The sequence below is a fragment of the Crotalus tigris genome, unplaced genomic scaffold (genome assembly GCF_016545835.1).
Source record: "Crotalus tigris isolate CLP2741 ecotype Arizona unplaced genomic scaffold, ASM1654583v1 scf7180000024340.7048381, whole genome shotgun sequence".
NCBI lineage: Eukaryota > Metazoa > Chordata > Lepidosauria > Squamata > Viperidae > Crotalus > Crotalus tigris.
Genome location: NW_024100510.1, coordinates 4072104 through 4089678, shown reverse-complemented (window position 1 = coordinate 4089678; position 17575 = coordinate 4072104). Strand labels below are relative to the sequence as shown.

Sequence of the window (17575 nt, the reverse complement as noted above, 5' to 3'; positions counted from 1 at the left end):
ATACTGTACTTTATGACTAGAATTTTAGTAGCAGATTTCAATTTAAAACTCAGAAGTGATAAAACTGGAGAGAACCCCCCCAAAATATGCCCAAAATATGAGCGAAAATTCTGTGAGAATTTCGCATATATGAAATGTCAGCATTAATGAAAACATTTCACTTCCATTCACCACATATATCCGTGGTGGCGAACCTATGGCACGGGTGCCACAGGTGGCATGCAGAGCCCTCTCTGTGGGCACGTGCACCGTTGCCCCAGTCCTAGGCTTTCAGCTGGGTTTTATAAAAACTTTTCGCTTTAGGCCTCACCGCTGTGTGCAAAAAAAAAAGGCTCAATCAATCAATCAATTTCAACTTCTTGCAGGGAAAAAAAAGATCTTGCAAAGTTGGAATTGATTGATTGAACTTTTTAGTCCCATCCAATTTGCTATTACCACCGCAGGCATGCCCACCCAATGGGCCACGCCCACCTAATGGGCCACACTCATCCAATGGGCCACACCCACCCACTGGGCCATGCCCACCCGGCACCCGACGATACATAAGTGGGTTTTGGGTTGCAGTTTGGGCACTCGGTCTCTAAAAGGTTCGCCATCACTGACATATATCATGTACCTTGCCAGGAACATCTGAAAGGGATCTTCCACCAATGATTGCAGCATGCTGGAGATATGGGGGGTGGGGTTGTACATCATACTTAGCTAGAATCATTTGTTGAGATAGAAATCAAATAAATAAATCAAATAGACAAAATAATTTAACCATGTTTTGATAAAACCACTGTTGGCTGAATCTGCATCACATACTAAGCCATGGTTTCTGATTTACGTATTGTGTGAATTCAGACACAATGTTATAATTATAAAGATAACTAGATCTCAAGCACTCTTAAGCTTTATAATTACAACACTGTGCCTGAATTCACACAATATGTAAATCAGAAGCAAACAAACTATGGCTTAGTATATGATGTAAACAGCCAACAGTGATTTTATCAAAACATAGTTAAAACTATTTATTCTGTTTATTTGATTTCTATAGCCGCCCATTTCAACAAGTGACTCTAGTTAAGTATGATGTACAAACTGAGTCTCTGAGAACAGACACAGCTCTTGCAGAATTGGAGTAAAATGTTTCCACCTAGTGGTTGTGTTTCAACTGAAACCAAGCTTTCAATCACTCTTCAAAGACATATAACATAGAAAATTTATAATATAACTCTATTTAATATGCTTTTGAGAGGCAATTGCTATATAGTTATAAATACATGTAGCTATTATAGCAGTAATCCTAAATGTCATCAATTGTCCAGGGCATTTCTGTTCAGGAAAAGCCACAACTGCATATCAGCTCTATTTCAAAAAAGCTACCTAAGTTTCTAATAACATTTTCCAAAAGCATCCAAAGTATGAATCCAATCATTTAGGAGTCTATAACCTCCATATATAAACAATCTCCCTACCTAAATAGACCAGTTAGTGAGAGCAGGGAATACATAATCTTCAGGTGCTTTAGACTTCTTGTCCAAAGCACCTGAAAGCAGGACAAGAAGTAACATAGAAACTTATCAAGGAAAGACCCAACTTAGAATTAAGGAGAAATTTCCTGACAGTGAGAACAATCAGTCTATCTGTAAAATGGGTTGTGGGTGCTCCCTCACTGGAGGCTTTTAAGAAGAGATTGGACAACCATTCGATTAAAATGACTAAGTGATTAAAATGATATAGGATCTCATGCTTGAGCAAGGAGTTGCCTAGAAGACCTCCAAAATTCCTTCCAACTCTGTTATTCTGTTACTTATTAGGTATAGATCCAAAACTGATCAAAACACAAGTATAACATTAACTTGTGGAATCAGGCGATTAAGTAGAAACAGAAACATCAGAGCATCATGCTTTGCTTTTCTCAATTTAAAGAATCAAGTGAGAAAAATACCTTGGTTCTACAATCTATAACATGATGCTCCAAAGTGCCAATGTTTCTTGGGGCTCAGAAGGCTCTTAACCCTGTCTGATTTTTAAAAATCTATTTAATTTTAAAATGAGAAGTTGGCATGCTGTATAACACAGAGCAGCTCTCCAGTATAGTCTTTATTTCTGAGAATGTCTTTGAAAGAATACCCGCCTACCCAGAAAAAAAGAAAGAAAGCCTATCATAGTTCAGCCATTACTCAGTTCCAAGTATGGATAATTGCTTGTAACCAGGGCTTTTTTTCTCATAGAACGCCCAGAACGGAGTTCCGACACCTTTTTTGGATGGAACCTTGTAGGGTAGGCAAGACGGGTTGTATGAAGTGTGTGAGTTCCAGCACCTTTTTTTTTTTTAAACAAAAAAAGCACTGCTTGTAACTATTGCTTATTCCAATCTACAAGTAAAGTCTTATTTCTAGTTTCACAATCCCTTTTCCAGTCACTCAGAATTCCCCTCTCTCATAACAAACAATGTACAGTACCTCTACCCAACGGGATACTTCTAACTATTACAAGGATAATGGTGTGTGTGGTGGGATAATCCAAATATTTCAAAGTTTCTTGTCCACACTTATGGGCAAGAATTATTTGCAACCCTAATGGTTTCATTTCAAAGATTCTATTTCTATTGCTGTCTTTCTATTTCGTGTAAAAGAGTCGTGATTTAATGTTCTAGATGTTTTACAAATATTTAATGTGCTTCTGAAAGTTCTTAAACTTCTTCCTATTTGCCAAACGGACATGGATGATTCTCTAAGGATCCAATGGTAACTGAGATACTGATTTGCTATCATTACTATAGATTAGGCACCAAAGCATTTCTGTGAGGCCACATTTCACCAAATGTCACTATTCTTCAGTGACACAGTTTGCTGGAAGAACAAGGTATCTGTGTTATCCAGCCAGAATGGATGCTTGTGATCGTGTGGGTTAACTGCTCAAGTAATGTCTGTAATCCAAACTCCTAGACTTCATCAGAGATGACACCAACATCGGTTAAACTTTTACCAAAGCCCTCAGAGGGATCATGAGGGACCATGAGGGATCATGAGCCCTGACCATTTTATAACTATGATCTGCAAAAAAAAAAAAAAGATTCCCCAATGATAAAAAAACAACTGCAGTAGTTATCTATTAGCTTTTAAGTTAACATTTTTCTGCTTAGCAAAGAGTAATTAACAGTTAGAAATAAGTATATAATATTCTAGAATCCTCAATTTTAGCATAAAGAGCAAAAGCCAATTCACATGTTAATTGTTCCTCTCAATGGAACTAATTTATGTGAAATAAAATGCACAAATATTGCCACAACTAAAATGTGACACTTTCCTACTATTTACAATACGTATCCACTTCCTGAGTGAACTTTATTTCCTACCATAAGACAATTTTCTACTTGGAAAAAATAGTAAATGAAATGGCATTGTCCAGACAAGGTCAATACTGAGAATTCCCAAGGGCAATAGTGGAGAGAGTTACACTGCACAATCCTATACGCATTACTTGGAAGTAAATCCAAGGCAAGTTTAATGATGTTTATATCCAAGGAAAATATGAATAAGATCAGAACATCTATGACCAAATAGTGTCATTAATGTCAATGCAATAGAACCAATTTTCATTGGGCTGTGCTCATCAAATGGCCAGAGATTCCAGAGACATGTCTGATCTTCAACTAGTGGATTAAGATCTTCACTAGTCTTAAGAGAGGACTGCCATAAAACACACAAGAAAACAAAGTTTGAGCTGTAGATAAAACTAAAACTGTAGTGGTAGAAAATTATATTTTTGGGGTTTTGATACAATCAATGATTGTGCTGTTACCTAAATTATTTGTAAATTAGGACACACATTATCAATATTGAAGATGATTAAAAGTTTTCATTCTTTACTAGTAATCAAGGTAAGGCCACAACACTACATCACCAATATTGATGATAAAGCATCTAACAATAGTCAACATCTTGGGTTATACCGAAATTCTGTTTGCTGCGCAATGTATCGGCCTTTGAAATGTCTTTCAGGAGGCAATCCACTCCAGAGAAATTCTACTGCGCCAGGAGGAAATAGCCATGAAGCATTTTTTTTAATATTAAAAGAAATAACATCAACTAACTTGCTAACTGGACAGAATTAATTTCACCCTCTTTATTTTGCTTTCCTCCAACTAGGCTGCACTGGTGGCCCAATCCAAGTTTCAGCGCCATTGTAAGACTCTCCTAATTCTCACTCTGGACTTGCTCCTCAGCCTTGAGCAGGGAGCTCCCAGAATCACTGCAATTAACTCATTACATAGGATCGGCTTGCTATCCGGCACCTGTCAAAAGTCTCCCTTCCAGTCTATGCTAAAGATGCTCCAGTGCCAAAGAAAACAGTTTGAGCTGGGAGCAAGAGGTTGCATTTTTCTACACAACTTCTGCACTCCTAGCACAGCCTGCTGCTCTTGCTTGAACTGAGGACTTCTGAACTGCTCCATTTTCCCCTTCCAATCCCCCTTCTCTCCCACAGAATCCCCAGTTAAAATCCTGCCCTTGCTGTCTCTTATCGTTTAAACAACAACAACAAATACAATATCAATGCTTCTCTTTGCTGCTGAGGACAAGAAATGAAGTGCTGTTTCTTTAATCGGCAAAAGCATGCAATTAAGAGCATACCTTTAATTTAGTGTTGGGATAGCTCACTTGCACCCTGGCAGTTGTCTTATTGGAGAGGGCAGCCTGCCTCAGATCCTCTAGAACTGAAATTATATCATCCAGCACGCATTTCTTATCCTGATTTGTCAACACACACAGATGGGAAAAAGTATAATTATAGCCTTTGTGGTTCACCTTCATTTCCAGCACGGCTCGGTGGATCTGCAGCAGCCCTTCAGCCTGGTGCAAAATATTGCCCCCGGGCTTGGCGAGGAGGATCACCCGGCCATACCTCCCCGGAGTGTGCAAGTCCGAATAGAGATGGCTTTTGGAGCGGTCGAGGGGGAAAAGGCTGTTGGCCAAGCTCCTCTCGATCTTGGCCAAGCTGTGACTCGGGGCCACTAGGAGCTCCAGGTCCATTTCAGGCTGGAAGCGGTTGAGGACACTGAAGCCGAAGATGATGGTCAGGACTGCGGGCACGGTGAGGAAGAAGACAGGGTGCCGGCTGACGAACAAGCCCAGCTGATGGCAGAACGACCGGAGCCCTCTGTGGATCACCTGCCGCAGCATCCTCCTCCTCCTCCTCCTCCTCCGCCCGAGCCAGCTTGCGGATGCTCCCGGCCGTCTTCTTCGAAAGCACGGGGGACATCGGGAGCTAAGTGGCCTGACGAGCCCCGCTGCCTGCCTCGGACTTTCGCGCTCGCTCGCTTGCTCGCCCGCTGGCTCTTCGTTCCTCTCCCTCTACTACCCGGTTAAAACACTGCAGCAAGTTGCAGCAAGATGACCAAATATTGATCAATGGAGGGGGGGGTGCGCGCGTGCGGGGCTACGGGGTGAAGGGGAGCAGACGAGGGGGTTCCCTCGGGCTTCCCTCTCCCCCCTCCCTTCTCAGCCTTTCAGTCCCGCTTCACTCGCGGTCCTCCGGAGGAAGCTCCGGGCTGCTGCGGCGGCGGCGGCGGCGCCAAGGCCCCCTTGTCCTCGCCCCCTGCTCCTTCCTGGCGCGCTCGTGCAAAGCCCTCCGAAGCGAGGTGGGCGGCGGCATTTCAGGACTGCCGCGGAGCTCTCGGCTGCTTTGAAGTTTAAGCGCCGAGCGAGCCGGCGAGGCTCCTGGAAGGAGGAGGAGGAGGAGGAGGGCTTGGGCTGCGCCTGACCCTGCCTTTCCCTTAAAGAGGAGGCGCGGGAACCCCCTGCCTACCTGAGGGTAGCCCGGCCTCTTTGGCTGTCGGGCGGACGCGAAGCAACCGGCCAGAAAGGCGGGAACGGGAAAGAAAGATGAGGCTGCGGCGTAACCCCGCCGGCTCATTGTTTCTCGCGCCCGCCCTTCCTCTGGCAGGAGCCATGCAGCGCCCAAGAGCTGCGGCTCGGCTTCGGGAAGGTGCCGCCGCCTTCCTTTCTCTCCTGCTTTCCCGCCAGGATCAGGCCTGTGGATAGCTGAGTGGGTGTCCCCTTCCAGCTGCGCCTTTTGGCTCCGGAAAGAGGTTTAGGCGACGGAGCCGGGGAAGAGAAGAAGGAAACGGTAAGAAGGTTCAGCCGCCCTCGCCTAAGCTTCGGGCTTGACTACTGTAAGGAGCTGAGGGTGGGACTGCCCTTGATCCCGTGCTGAAATGCTCTTGCTTCTTGCATTCAGGCGCCGGGTACGTGGCCGACGATCTTCCAGGAGAACTGGCTGCCCTGAGGCTTCCAGGTTCAAGGCAGAGTGCTCCTTACTGACTCAGCCAAGAGCTCTCCTGTCTCAGCTACCTGCCCACCTCGTGCCAGCTGCTGGTCCATCAAAAGATCTGCTCAGGAATCCATCTTCGAAGGCTTTTTTTAAAAAGCAGCTTTGCACCAAAGCCCCGAGATGGACATTCCACACACAACAAAAACATGCACATAATCAGACACTAGAATGCAAAGTACATCTTTTTTTTCTGGGACTGCAATTTTGTTTGATTTTTTTTTTTTTTTTTGGGCTGCCATTCTATTCTTTGGATGTTTCAGTTTGGAACATTGTTTTCTAATTTTTTACTATAGGCTATTTCAAAAATTTCAAGACAGCTAATAAAGAACTTTTTATAGCAGTAACATCCTGAGTAAGTCAGAATTAGATACATTCACACATTCCTACCATCATATCAGGTCTAGGTCAAAAACCTGTCATGCTGTTTACCAATACATTTACATTTCACAAGCTTAATACCTTTTAAAAATAATTTATAATCCAAATTGCTATACAGCATATCAGAGATTCTCCATCCGCCAGATGTCTGTGTTCATAATTAGTTTCAATACCCTTTAGTTTTAGTATGAGCTTTCCTTTCGACAAGAAATATCTTCAGAGTAACCCATTGCTATCCATTGCACTCCCAGATGTCACAGGTATTAGAGTTGATGTTTGAAAAAAAGGGAATTCTCGAGCAAATTCTAGCTCGAGCTGTATTTAAATTCCTAACTTTCTAAAACCTGATATTGTTGGATTTAAATATTTAGGAAAGAATTTAAATCACAATATTTATCATACTTTATTTATTTATTAAATGTATATGCCACCCATCTTCCTTTCCAAAGCAACTCTGAGCAGCATACCATAAATTATAAATATACCACCATTAAAATAAAAGAACTCAAAGAAAAAAAATCTATCTGTGATTGGTATGGCACGGAATCTTTATCATTCTACCAGATATCTCCAGCATGGAGTACTCTCATTGGGTCCCCAGGCCAACCAGCAGAACCAAGTTTTACACTAAGGTTACATTAAAAGATGTTTTGACCAAGATGTTGGTCAAGCCTTAGGCATTAGGTAAGCCTATCTTGGTTTACAGAGAATAATCAGAGATCTTGATTGCAAAAACCTGGATTTTGCAATCTGGATTAGATGGCAATAAAGATATAGAAAATGTTGCTTCCACTCAATAGCTGTCTGAAATTTTGTAATCCAGATATGGTAGCCATATGACAGCTTCTTAATCTAAAATAGCTATCATTAGCAATAATAGATAAAGGCATAACATTGCATTCTGCATCAAATTCAATTGCTAAATCTTTTCCTATAGAAGTAATGTTACAAAAATCTAATGACAGCTATGCATTAGAACCGTTCAGTCATTGGGAGTTGAGCAACCTATACCAGTGATGGCGAATCTTTTAGAGACAGAGTGCCCAAACTGCAACCCCAAACCCACTTATGTATCATCGGATGGTGGGAGGGCGTGGCTCATTGAGTGGATGTGGCCAATTGGGTGGGTGTGGCCCACTGGGTGGGCATGGTCCATTGGGTGGGCGTGGCTGCAGTGGTAATGGCAGACTGGGACTAAAAAGTTCAATCAATCAATTCCAACTTTGCAAGATCTTTTTTCCCCCGCGAGAAGTTGAAATTGATTATTGAACCTTTTTTTTGGCACATGGCGAAGCCCTAAAGCAGTGATGGCAAACCTTTTAGAGACCGAGCGCCCCAAAACTGGCCCCACCCCTGCCCCACCCCCGCTCCACCCCCCCATTCCCCATCCCGCCTGCCCGCAGGGCCACTCACCGTCTCCAGGGCCCGCTGCAGATTGCCCAGGCAGCCCAGCAGCGCTATGGCGGTCATGCCCTCTGCCCGCGCCCTGCAGCATCAACTGTGCACAATGGGGTGTGAGGGCAGAGTCTTGTCTATGCTGCCTGGCTGCCATGTCCTTGGCTGCACTGCTCCGGGTGGGCCATGCTCAGGGGCGACTCTCCTTCAGGGGGGCTGCTGGAGAGATGGGGTCACAGGGGTAGGCAAGACTGGGGCAACAGCACGTGTGCCCACAGAGAGGGCTCCAAGTGCCGCCTCTGGCACCCGTGCCATAGGTTTGCCACCACTGGCCTATACATTATACATAACAAAATAAATAAAAATGTCAGCTTTATTTAACCATGATCTATGTTTTACATAGCAAAGGCATATCAAATTATGGAAGAATTAAAACAAATAGTACATGAAAAGGGACTATATTATGCCAACCTGGAGAATGGCAGAAGGGTATCAACAAGTTTATTTGGGCAGAGAAAAAACCAAGAGTTAAGTTTAAGATTATACAAGATGCATTGGAAAGAGGAGGACTTAAGGCACCTAATTTAAAATTGTATTATGATGCGGTGGCTTTAACATTGATTAGTAATTGGCTTAACTTAACATATAAAAATATACTCCTTCTTGAAGGATGGGATTTATTATATGGATGGCATGCATATTTAATTTATAATAAAAAAGTAGATCAGGTTTTTAAATCCCATATTTTAAGAACCTCTTTATTACGTGTCTGGAAGAAGTATTATTATAAGTTAAACTATAAAATTCCAATTTGGGAGATTCCTGGACACGTGATAGAGAGGGTATCTAGGGGTGTGAATATGGATAGGATTTCTTATAAAGAATTACTTAGTTGGTAGGGAAGGATTGGCAATTAAAATCTTTAGCTGAGTTGAAGCAAGAAAATATTGTACACTCTTGGTTTCAGTATAATCAATTGCTAGTCAGGTGGATTTTAGATCAAAAGGTTGGTATTACTTTAGATGACGTGAATTTGGTATAACGGATTAAAGATCAAACTCGAGCCCATATAAAGAGAATTTATAATGTTTTAATAGAATTAGATTCTGAAACGGAGTTAGTTAAAGATTGTATGGTAAAATGGGCACAAAATATTCAAGAGCCGATTCTATTGGACAAATGGGAGACAATTTGGGTTAGAAATGTAAAATTTACTCAAGCTCAAAATTTAAGAGAAAATTTTTATAAAATGTTTTATAGGTGGCATTTGGATCCTCAAAAGCTATCCTGTATGTATCCTAATTTACAGCCCAAATGTTGGAGATGTGGAAGCTTAGATGCAACTTATTTTCATATTTGGTGGACGTGTAGAAATATAAAAGCTTTTTGGATTAAGATTTGGTGGAACATTCAAAAGATTTTTAAGAGAAAGATAAAGTTTACGCCACAATTATTTTTGTTAGGTGTTATTGTAGATTTTGATGTTAAAGAAATTAATTTGATGTTGAATCTTATAACAGCTGCAAGATTATTGGTGGGGCAATATTGGAAGAAAGATTCTTTGCCTACTATGGAAGAATGGATACTCAAGGTGTCTAATTTAGCAGAAATGGCAAAAATTTCCGCTATTTGAAGGACTACTCACAAGAAAGATATATTTCAGTTTGGAGAAGATGGATAGATTATATTCAGAATAAATATGAGACTAAAAAGTATTATCTAGTTTATGAGTAAATTTCAGATTATTACTAATAGTTTAATATGGTAGAATTTATATTACTCTTAGTTTTATGGTTTAATTATATTATTTTCGTATTTAATTTGTTAATATTTACTTTGAAAAGGAGTTAAAGCATGTTATGGATTTGACTGTTTGTATAGTTAGGTAATATTAGTTAGATTATGATCGTTTATTTGTAACCCTGTAATCAGCTCTGGGAAGTGGGGGAGGGGGGAGGGGTGGGAGGGATTTGGGATATATATTGTATAAAATCTTTAAAACTTTTAATAAAAAAAGGGACTATATTCAGAAACCTCTGGGAAACTATTTTAGCACTGTGATTGAATATCTTAAAAGTAATTTTTTGAGACTAACAAATACAAAGAAACTGTAGTGGAATTAACATCCATTGGTTTTACTGTTTATCATTTTTGAGTAGAACTGTGTATGGGAGCATTCTATTTATTTATTAGATTTTTATCCTAACTCAAGGTGGTGGACATAATATTCCTTCTTCCTCCTACTTTCCCCACAGCAGCAGCCCTGTGAGGTGGGCTGAGACAGAGTGACTGGCCCAACATTACCCTGTTGGCTTTCATGCCTATAGTGGGACTAGAACTCACAGTCTTGTGGTTTCTAGGACAGCAGCTTCACCACTCCACCAAACTGGCTCTCCATATTTCCTATTTTTGGGATCGCAATTTCAATTGTGGTGACCTGCTGTGGCCATCACTTTCAAGTCAACATGAAAACTATCTATCAAACTTTGTATTTAGTTTGGCCTTCAGGATTTACTTGTTACACAAAGCATGCATATACCCCTGTGAAGAATTGCCCAGGATGGTAGAACATGTGTTTGCAGAGATACACAAAACAACCAGCATGGAAATTGTACTGGTTCTATTTAATCCAAATTATTAATGTGATTAATTATTACAATTATAAATGAGCAACTGTAGTATCAAATACTTAGGAAGTAGCAACTTCCTAAGTCACCATGACGCAGCTAGAAAATCTGCTGTTTATAGAATGTTAGTGCTGTGAGATGAATTGCATCAGAATGCCAAATGTACTTTATTCCTTTCATTTCCACAGATAACAAGCTTAGTAGGAAGATAACTAGCTATTTTTATTTTTCACATATGGAAATGGAGGCTGAGAAATCAGGCAGTTTGCTCTGTCAGTAACAACTGAGAAAGGATTTCAAATAAGATTTGAGACCAAGTTTACAAATTAAATGTTCATCATTTGATTATGGCAACAATAAATGATTATTTGCATTGGTGAAACAGCATTAGTGCGCTGAAGTGTGCATAGTTTCAAGATGGAAGACTTAGACTAATATGTCTGGGCAGAAAATAAACTTCTAAGAGAATCTTGTAGTTTCTTATTAAAAGACCTCTTAGTGTAATATCTAGCTAACACAAAATCTCTGAATGGAATGCATGTGTGGGAACAATCCAAAGAAAGAAATATTTTTGGGAATATTAAAAAGGCAGAATATATTTCCCCAAAGGATTTTAAAGGCAAAAACTTCTCCACCCACCCCCAGCCAGACAACTCAGTAGAAACCAGCTTTTAGAAATGCAGATGTAATAATCCATTCAGGAAGGTTGGAGCCCTCCAGCTAGAAGCTGAAGAGATCAGGAAGACAAAGACCCTTAAAATCTACATACCCCATCCAAACTCTAAGGCAGGACATAACAGGATTAATCTACCACCATCAGAATATTAGAAAGGCACACTCAGACTCAGGTCAAAGTTCAGGACATAGGAACAACTCCAAACAAAAGCCCCTCCCTACTACATATGCTCTCTCTTTTCTTCCAGAGCCATCTTTTTGTCTGGCTCTCCTCTTCAATAAACTACAACCTTCTTTCTAAAGCAGTCATCATGTTGTTTATTCCTGGCTTGGACTGGACCCTGAGGAAGACTTTTCCTTCAACACAAGCTTTCAAGAGTTTTCCAGAACTCTTCAATTGGCAAGATGATAGTGCTTAATAGTACAAATCCATTTTCAGATTCAATTCCATCTCCTTTTAAAAAGTATTTTATTACTGTTTATTCCAATTATTATGCTTTGTTGCACAGTCAGCCAGATGATCAGACTGAATTTAGCATTTTTATATACCTGTCTAGTCCTTCCCAAAGATCTGGAATAGGTAGATGGTACTGATTGATGGTATTAAATATATCATCAGAAAATGGAAGTTGTTCCAAGTTAAGCTGTGTTTTATAATAGAATAGAATAGAATAGAATAGAATAGAATAGAATAGAATAGAATAGAATAGAATAGAATAGAATAGAATAGAATAGAATAGAATAGAGCTGGAAGGAACCTTGGAGGTCTTTTAGTCCAATCCCCTGCTCAAGCAGGAGACCCTATTCCATTTCAGATAGATGGCTGTCCAGTCTTTTCTTAAAAACCTCCAGTGATGAAGCATCTACAACTTCTGAAGGGAAGCTATTCCACTGGTTAATTGTCCTCACTGTCAGGAAGTTTCTCCTTAATTCCAGGTTGCTTCTCTCTTTGTTCAGTTTCCAACCATTGATTCTTGTCCTGCACTCTGATGCTCTGGTGAACAACGTGACCCCCTCTTCTTTGTGGCAGCCCCTCAAGTACTGGAATACTGCTATCATGTCTCCCCTATTTCTTCTTTTCTTTAGACTAGCCAGACCCAAGTCCTGTAGCCGTTCTTCATATGTTTTAGTCTCCAAGCCTTTGATCATCTTAGTTGCTCTTCTCTGAATTTTTTCCAAACTCTCAACATGTTTTTTGTGATATGGTGACCAAAATTGGCTGCAGTATTCCAGGTATGGTCTTACTAGAGTTTTATAAAGCGGTATTAATATTTTGCGTGATTTTGATTCTATGCATCTATTTATACAACCCAGGATTGTATTAGCTTTTTTGGTTGCTGCTCTGCACACTGCTGGCTCATGGTCAAGTGATTATCCATTAGGACTCCAAGGTCCCTCTCACAGTTACTGTTTTGAAGCCATGTCTCGCCCAGTTTGTACTTGTACCTTTGATTTTTCCTGCCTAAAACTTTGCTTTTCTCCACATTGAAACTCATTTTGTTGGACAGGGCCCATTGTTCAAATTTCTCAAGATCTTTTTGGATCCTGAGTTTGTTTTCTGGGGTGTTGGCTACTCCTGCCAGTTTGGTATTGTCTGCAAATTTAATGAGTTCCCCTTCAATTCCATCATCTAAGTCATTGATGAAGATATTGAAGAGTATTGGGCCTTATACGGAACCTTGTGGAACCCCACTGCTTACTTCTCTCCATGTGGATGTAGTGCCATTGAGGACTACTCGTTGAGATCCATCTGGTTGATCTTTGACTGATAATTGATAATTAACTGATAGTGATGCTGAAGATGTTCAAGTGGTATTTCAGTTGTTTTGGGTGTGCATCCAAGGTGCCTATACTGTTGGTACTATCTTTGCTTTAGAATAATCATTCTATTTCTATTTGCAGGTTTTTATATTTTCTTACTGTATTTTCTCCAGTTCTTTCTCTTCTATTCTGTCTCTGGGTACTGCCACATCCACTATCCAAACATTTTGACTTTCTTATCACAATTGAAAGGCAATTAATATTACTATTACTAATTGAGCAATTACTATTACTACTACTACTACTGTTGTTGTTATTGTTATTCATTGCATAGTCAGCCAGATGTTCAGACTGGATTTGGCATTTTTGTCTACCTATCGAGTCCTTACCAAGGACCTGGGATAGGCAGATCTGGATGTTTGATGGTATTACAGATATTGTCACAGGATGGAAGCTGTTCTCAATAAAGCTGCCTTTTGCAATTGACTGATGTGTCAATGCCAGTGGTGTTCAAGTGGTGGTCCAGTTGTTTTGGGATTACACCCAAAGACCCTATTACTATTGGTACTGCCCTTACTTGTCTTTGCCACAGTCATTCTATTTCTGTTTGTAGGTCTTTGTATTTTGTAATCCTCTCCTGTTCTTTCTCTTCTGTTCTACTATCTCCAGGCACTGCCACTATCCAGACTTTGTCTTTCTGATCGAAGTCTGGGGTGTTATGAGGCAGGTGTTTGTTTGTTTGAATTCTAAAGTCTGAGAGCAATTTACCATAACTTCTTCTTTTTCTATGACTTTCTCTATTTTATAGTCTCACTAGTTCTTACCTGCAAGCAAATGATATTGCTTACAGATCTTCCAATGCACCATTGTTGCTACTTTGTCATGCTGCTGCTTGTAGTCAGTCTGTGCTATCTTCTTGTAGCAGCTTATCAGTTGGTCCACTTTTTCTTCAGCTTCTTTGTATAGGCGGCACTTACTGTCTGTTGCTGTCTTCTCAATTCTGGCTTTGTATGCATTTGTCCTTAAGGCTTGGTCTTGCGCAGCCAGAATTAGTCCAATGCTCTCTTTTTTCAACTTTCCTGATCTTAGCCATTGCCAGATCTTGTAATTATCTGCTTTCCCTGCTATTTTTTAAAAAAGTGTACTGGCCATGTAGTGCTTTTTTCCCAGGCCTCCATTCTGTTCTGGATTTGGTCTTTCTTGTAGGCCAGTTTGGTCTCTCCAGTAGTCAGTAAGCCTTCCTGGCATACTAACTTCAGTGCATCTTCTTCATTATTCTTCAAATGTTCTTCCAAAGCTCTTTTTGCTTCTTTGACTATTTGATGTACTTGCAACAATTCAAGCCCACCTATTTACCTTGGTAAGTAGAGTCTGTCAATGTCACTGTGTGGATGAAGGGCATGATTCATTGTCATTATTTTTCTGGTCTTCTTATTCATTGCTTTTAGCTCTGCTTGACTCCAGTCCACTATTCCAGCTGTGTATTTAATGATTGGAATTGCCCAGGTGTTGATTGCCTTGATGGCATTTCCTCCATTGAGTTTGGACTTTAAGATCTTCTTCACTCTCTTGATGTATTCACCTCTAATTTTTTTCTTGACTTGTGTGCTTGATGTTGTCAGCTTGAAGGATTCCCAGGTATTTGTAGTAATCATCCTCATCCAGACTCTTAATGTTATTTTTGTGGGGCATCTTGATTCCTTCAGTTTTCACTATTTTTCCTTGTGAGTATGGCACATTTGTTCAATCCAAACTCCATTGCAATACCTTGGTTATATATACAGACAGTGTTGAGCAGCGATTCTATTTCAGATGATGTTTTTCATGCAACTTCAGGTCATCCTTGTGAAAGAAGTGGGATAGTCTGGCAGATGTTTTTGATGTTTGATAGCCATGGCCTGCGTTATTCAGTATTGTTGACAGAGGAAACAGTACAATGACAAATAGTAGTGGTGCTAGTGAATCTCCTTGAAATATTCTTCTCTTGATGTTAACCTCTCCCAGTCTTTCACCATTAACCTGCAACTGTGCCTTTCATTGTGCCATCGATCTTTGCACAAAGTTTCTGATGTTTCTACTGACTCCTGTTGTTTCCAGGCACTTGATTATTCAGTCATGTGGTAGAGAATTAAATGTGCTTTTGTAGTCAATCCATGCTACATTCAGGTTGGTCTTCCTTCTCTTGCAGTTTTCCAAAATCATTTTGTCAATTAGGAATTGATCTTTTGTTCCTCTGTTATTGGGGTGGTATCCTTTCTGCTCACGTGGAAAGAGATTGTTTTCAATTAGATACTGTTGGACTGCATCGGCTACAGCACCAGTTAGCCACACACCAATTGTTGTTGTTATTCCAATTTTTCAAGTCTGAATAAAATGAATTCTATGTTTAGAAGCTTTATAAACTCTTTTAAATTTATTAACAGTGAAGAAATTTATTGTTTAGAATTATAAGACTACCAATCTCACATAAGGTACTTTGGATGGCTAACACAATAAAAAATAATTATACAATAAGATACAATAAACGAAACACATAAAACACATAAACCAAAGAAAAATGGCCACCAAACACAACCACAAATACATTCAACTCATGAGCTCCTGACGTTCAGAGAACAACCAGATAGTAAGGGCTTTACAAAAGGGCAAGAGAATTGGGGCCAGGAGGAATGGTGTTCCAGAGTTTAATGCTACTACAGACACAGGCAATGCTTTTGACCCAAACAAGATTTTTTTTTAAAAAAAAAAAATACCTTACATATACAGTATTGCCATTGAGCAGTCAATACAGTCCAAATCATTTTTTTAAAATATCAAATGTTTTTTAAAAAAACAAATATCAATACATTTTGTCAAAAGTATTAATGCCTTTTTTCCTGTAGAACTTTAATCTGTAAAAAATAAAATCTCTTCACTCTGGATGAGACAACTGCCTTGAATTCATATATAAAAGTGAAAAGTATTTTTCAAAACTTATAGAACCTTTAACAGTATAGAAACAAAAATAAAAAATAAGAATATATAGCTTATGCCAGTCAATAGAAAAATTCTAAGGGCCCAGAGTCTTACCTAATTTCATTAATTTAATTGTATCCATAATTACTATACTTGCAGAGATAAAGGGACAGCTTACTGAATTGCTTTATCTTGAGTTATCGTGAGAAAAAATATTTTATCCAGAAAATACTACAGTACTCTGTAAAATGGGTAGTTAGAAGTCAATATTATAAAGGTTCTTATGTTAACCATGTGAAAATCCTTAATTGTTATATAAAAATCATATTAATTTGTTGACAATTTTTTAATCTGGAAACCAAAAATTTACTGGATTCATCCCCTTGCTTCTAATAGTCTTGCTAAAGACACTTTAAATAACAGTCATTGTCAAACCAATTATAAACTCCATAGGATAATTAAATGCAAAAATAAAACAAAATAAAACCAATAAAAAATAAAAACAGGAAAAACAAACAAAGCCCAGCACATAATAGAAGAGGAGAATACCAGAAGAAGAAAAAGCCCTCTAAATATATAGACTAGAAAAAGAGGTATGTTAGAAGCTACAGTACAAAAACACTCCCAGCAACTAAGAGACCTATAGTATCTCCAGTTTAAAAAAGAAAAAATAAAACATATTATTTGCAAAAGAAAATAGACTGTATTTTATTTCTCCTTCTGCTCCTAACTGCACAAACATCATTGCAGTTCTATTTTAGCAAATGTTTTTGATCCCATAATCTAAGGAAAAAGAACAAAAAATATATCTGGATGCATAAAAAATGTAATTCCTTTTTGACTTACTGGAAAACATACTCTACTAAATAGATGATATAGCTTGACTGCCTGAGAAGATAGATCTGGAAAAAAAATACCTTACTTAACTTATCAGAAAAAAAATCTTCTTTTTCATGACAATAATAAAATATTATTTCAAGAAGCGATTTAGAGAAGTTGAACCAAAATTAGACTGGGATTCTGGTAGATGAAAACAGAAACCGAAACAATATGCTGCTCTATTCAATCTGCAATGAAAAAAATCTTACGCAAAAATTTGTCTACATACAATAGTGACTGATTAATTTGCCATTACATGGAATAGTCAAAAAAATATATAGATAAGAGGCCATGTAAAGGGGTCAGTTCATCCTGACAATATTTATTCCATTTTTGCAGGCCATCATAATATTTAACATAATTGGTTTAAAGAATACAGAATAACAGAGTTGGAAGGGACCTTGAGGGTCTTTTTGTGCAACCCCCAGCTCAAGCAGGAGACCTTGTACCATTCTGGACAAACTGCTGTCCAGTCTCTTCTTAAAAACATCCAGTGAAGGAGCATCGACAACTTCTGGAGGCAGGTTGTTCCATTGGTTAATTGTTCTAACTTCAAGAAGTTTCTCCTTAGATCTAGGTTG

At 39.3% G+C, this 17575-nt stretch overlaps 1 protein-coding gene across 2 annotated transcripts in view; it reads right to left on the bottom strand.

Annotated features, from left to right (window-relative positions):
* PTCHD4 (patched domain containing 4) overlaps positions 1-5216 on the bottom strand; it is a 73613-nt gene extending 68397 nt beyond the window's left edge. The window contains exon 1 of one of the 2 annotated variants that reach the window (XM_039326400.1): positions 4800-5216. In XM_039326400.1, coding sequence (XP_039182334.1) covers positions 4800-5174 — 375 coding nt within the window. In that variant the 5' untranslated portion in view covers positions 5175-5216. Of the gene's footprint in view, positions 1-4625 lie in introns of both variants that reach the window. The other variant, XM_039326401.1, reaches the window with a different exon arrangement.
* Between the last annotated feature and the right edge of the window lie 12359 nt (positions 5217-17575).